The 3,883-nt window shown below is 48.5% G+C and overlaps 1 protein-coding gene across 1 annotated transcript; it reads left to right on the forward strand.

The window, feature by feature from the left end:
* Window positions 1-1,853: 1,853 nt before the first annotated feature.
* Window positions 1,854-3,474, forward strand: SODALDRAFT_361986 (hypothetical protein; the record flags this gene model as incomplete). The annotated part of the gene is made up of 10 exons (XM_028614420.1): window positions 1,854-1,961; window positions 2,066-2,128; window positions 2,254-2,295; window positions 2,357-2,409; window positions 2,525-2,712; window positions 2,815-2,864; window positions 2,962-3,021; window positions 3,136-3,248; window positions 3,327-3,350; window positions 3,465-3,474. 10 exons carry the CDS (start codon window positions 1,854-1,856, stop codon window positions 3,472-3,474), a joined length of 711 nt encoding a protein of 236 aa, XP_028464022.1.
* Between the last annotated feature and the right edge of the window lie 409 nt (window positions 3,475-3,883).

The following is a 3,883-nucleotide window of genomic DNA, read 5'->3' on the forward strand; positions in this document are numbered from 1 at the left end:
CCGGGCAAGCTGAGAGTTCGTTGGGCTGAGCAAGGCGTTCGCGGATTGAAATCCACGTAAGGTACGTTGTATGCGGGAGTCGGGCGAATAGGTAATTGACAACACAGTTTGACTTGGTTTTCGGGTTCCGAGTTGGTTATGGACGGTCGAACTGAATTTCAAATCGAACAAGGCTTAGCTTTGCAAAGTGCTTTGTTGAGCGACCAGAACGTTGTAAGTCAATTTTGCCTTTGGGCCTGAGTTTGAGGGGGTTGTAGTAAGTAATGAGTGATGTCTTTGAAACGTCGAGTGATGATGAAAGCACAAGGCGAGATGGAAAGACTGCTGAGTCCGAAGCGGCGGATGAAGGCCTCTTAAAATGCTTCAAGTCCGTTGCGTGGAGAATAGCTGCGGTCTTGCCGAGGATGCCAAAGACGGCAAAGTCACGATGCTGACAAGACCAGAAAACTTAGGTTCGTTTCGTTGTTGGGTCCCTAGGTCGTCGAAGCCGAAGTCCGTTTTGGATACCCGCTTGTGATGCGGAAGGGAGCACCGATAGTAACGGGGACAGTCCGAAGACGAAGCTTTGCGGGGCGAGCGGTGAATGCTGGTGTTGAGATAGAATTACACGGCTGGACAGGGTTGTTCTCGGTGGTCCGGTGAGTCCGGCTCGTGAAGGTCAAGGGGCAAGCAACTTCTTTGCTTGGCACCACCAAACGACGAGGGATGCTTGCAAAATCGCCACCGCGTCCCAATTTTTTTTTTTTTTTTTAGATCTTCAACCTTCGCTGGGCCCGTGATTGACAAGATTGACAGTCTCGGGGTAATTGAGGAAGATATCAGGCGATGTACTGGCTTTACTGCTGGATTCCTTGTCTTCTGTGTCAGTTGAAGAACTTGGGGTAGGGGTACTGCGGCCGATACTGTTGCTGATAAAGACGAGAGACTTGCAAGCCACAGGGCTCGACTGGTTCAAAGCCTGCGACAGAGACGCAGGATTTTAGAATCAAAGGGAAACGGGCGCACGTACAAAAATGGTCGTTTGATGGTTTGAAGGCCGAACTCGTCGTGGTTAGATGTTCAGACAAGTAACAGATAATCTTTCTTCGGCTGCAGAAAGGCAGACTATATATCGTACTCTTTGCTCCAAAAATAAAAAAGACCGACTTGTTGAGCGAAGGGACTATGATTCGAACGAAACAATAGAGTATCAACAAGTAGGTATCGAGACCAAAAGACTACCTATTGTGTGGTAGTTGGAATGGAAGAAAATGAATGAACAGCCAGATTCGACGATGACGAGCAAATAGTTGTAAAATGGGAGAGAAATAAAACAAAATGACGGGACAATAGATAATGGATGAACAATAAGACCGAGGGTCCAAGGGTCCAGAAAGGAAGTCGCTGGGTATGGAGGACCCAAAACAATTGAAGGGTGGACAATAGATCAGGGACAGATTGGGGTTATCCGTGCCTCGGGACGAGAGGAAGGTGAAGACCGTGATGCCAGTGGCAGAAGGCCGTATCAGGCGGCCGGCGTTTCTCCGTGTGACCAAATGATCAGCAGGGTCTTGCGAATCGCTTCCAGCTACAACCAGCAAAGTAACCCCTCGAATTCCGAAGGTTCGATGATCCGTGGGACTGATGAAAGGTTCAAACCGAGGATTGCGGGAATGGATATTGAAGGAGAGGAACTTCGATTCAAAGGGAATCGGGAAAACAAGGGAGAGAGCAACAAAGGGACCCAAAGGAAAGATGCCGGTATGGGTTTAATAATTCTTCTCGACAGCCTCTCGGCCAAGAACGAATGCAGGGAAGACCAAGACGTAGGGTATCACGAGCATCCGGCAATATTATTATTATTGGGGTGGAGGATGGGGGCTTGGAGAGTGGGAAAAGCGGGCAAGAGCACCTGGATGAACGAACGGGCTTTCCTGCCTCATTTGCGACTGCTATGTCTCAAAGAGATCCTGAATCATGGCGTTGCTCAACATATTACTTTTTTCCTTTCCTTCCCTCTGCCCACCACCTTTCCACCCAATCGTCGACTAACCTGATGCTCAACCCCTCGCCTTGGGAAACGGAGACTGCGTCGATTGTCGTGTTTAACGAGATCACGGGCGCGAGTTGTACCCCTCCTAGCAGGCTCGTATCAGCCAGTGGTTGCCGGCTCCCAGGGGGCACCACGCGACCTTGGATTTTTTTTCTTTTCCCTTCTTCCTTTCTTTTATTATCGTGAGGGAGAAAAAAGGGGGCGTTTAGCCAATCCGCCAGTCGGAAGGTCAACAGAACAGGCGGCTGACCTTGGAGCCAACTGTTTGGAAACGGCCTCCGCATATTCCGTGGACAGGCCGTTTTTTCAATCATTCATCGACAGAGTCGTCGACTCGGCATCTGTCTAGTGGTCCTGGTCGGGAAAAAAGGTTGTGGGTTTGTCAGGCTCTGCTCGGGCAAAGGCATAACCGGCGCAGTGAACACGAATCCCCTTAAAAGAAACGGACAGGCGTCTGACGTCTTCATTTCCAAACACACATTCCACCCCAAGCCAGCTCGACACGAACGAACGCGATTATCAGTACGCCGATCGAGCTGCCTGTGGCTCTCTGCCAGCGAATCGTGCATCCAAGTCCGGTTTTCAATCCAGGTCCACTAAACCTGAACAGTGTGATGATGCCCTGTCCAATGAAAACCACCCCACCCGAGCCGGAGTCCGACAAACCTTGCCCTGCATCGGTACAACGCTGCAGTGCTCCCGCTGCCATGCCCAAGCCAACCACCCCTTTTTTATAAATAAATAAAAACTAAAGGAAAAAAGTTGTAAACCGCAAATGAAAGGTCGCCAGATTGCGACCACCCGTGCCAAGGCGAGGAGGGTGTTTGTTACTGTCAGATGCCCATAGCCTGTCAGATGCAGTGTAACCGGAACCGTAAAAAAAAATAGGGTCAAAATTGAAGGGTAAATTGATTGAGGTGAGTGTGTAGTTTGTCAGATACAGCGTAACCGGAACGGTCAAAATAGGATCAAAATTGATTGAGATAATTGTGTGTAACTATGTAACCGCGCATGACCGTCAGAGAACGAACTGCTGCCACCGTTATATCTATGGTCGTTCTGCTCCTATCGGTATTCTAAAACACCGGTACCATGGTTGACAGCACGCTACGAACCGTAGCCCGGACTCTCCCGGGGCCCTGATCCACCAGTCAATTTTGATCACATTCATTCCCTCGGACGTCGTTCTCCCTCGTCGAATCTCTGCAGAGGCCAAGTACTCCGTGTCGTTACGAAGCTCAATTCTCCTGGCTTATTAGCGGTGGTGATTAAAACCGACATGTGGGCGCCACAGAAAACCACCAGTCGGAGGCCTGGCGTGAAATATAGAGGACGAAAAGGGATATGATTACCTTACTTCATAAGAGGCCCGTCTTTTTTTCTCCTTCTTTTTGAAAGGGAATGACTCCCCGACATGTAAGTTTTGTCCCAGCGACATGTAAACCCACCTTTAAGTGGAGCCATGAAGATAACAGTATCTTTCAAAAGTATCCTACCTATATAATCTGTATGTACAGCCCGAGTACCTAAAGATCTACACTCATTATATTTCAAGCCGACGATATCGTTAATAATTGAACGAGCCGACCGACGTATCGTTAATTAAACAGGCCGACTAACGATATAGTTAATTTAATCAGCCGACCTTCCGTGCATAATAATAGGACGAGTATACCTAGAATTCTACTCGGGTTATACATACAAATTATGTGGGATACTTATGTACGGTAATCTTATCTTAATGGCCCCACTTAAGGGTGGGTTTACATGTCGCTGGGACAAAACTTACATGTCGGGGAGTCAGTCCCTTTTGAAACATATAAATTGAACATATGTCACCTCGACCGCCCA

Source organism: Sodiomyces alkalinus (genome assembly GCF_003711515.1).
Source record: "Sodiomyces alkalinus F11 unplaced genomic scaffold SODALscaffold_9, whole genome shotgun sequence".
NCBI lineage: Eukaryota > Fungi > Ascomycota > Sordariomycetes > Glomerellales > Plectosphaerellaceae > Sodiomyces > Sodiomyces alkalinus.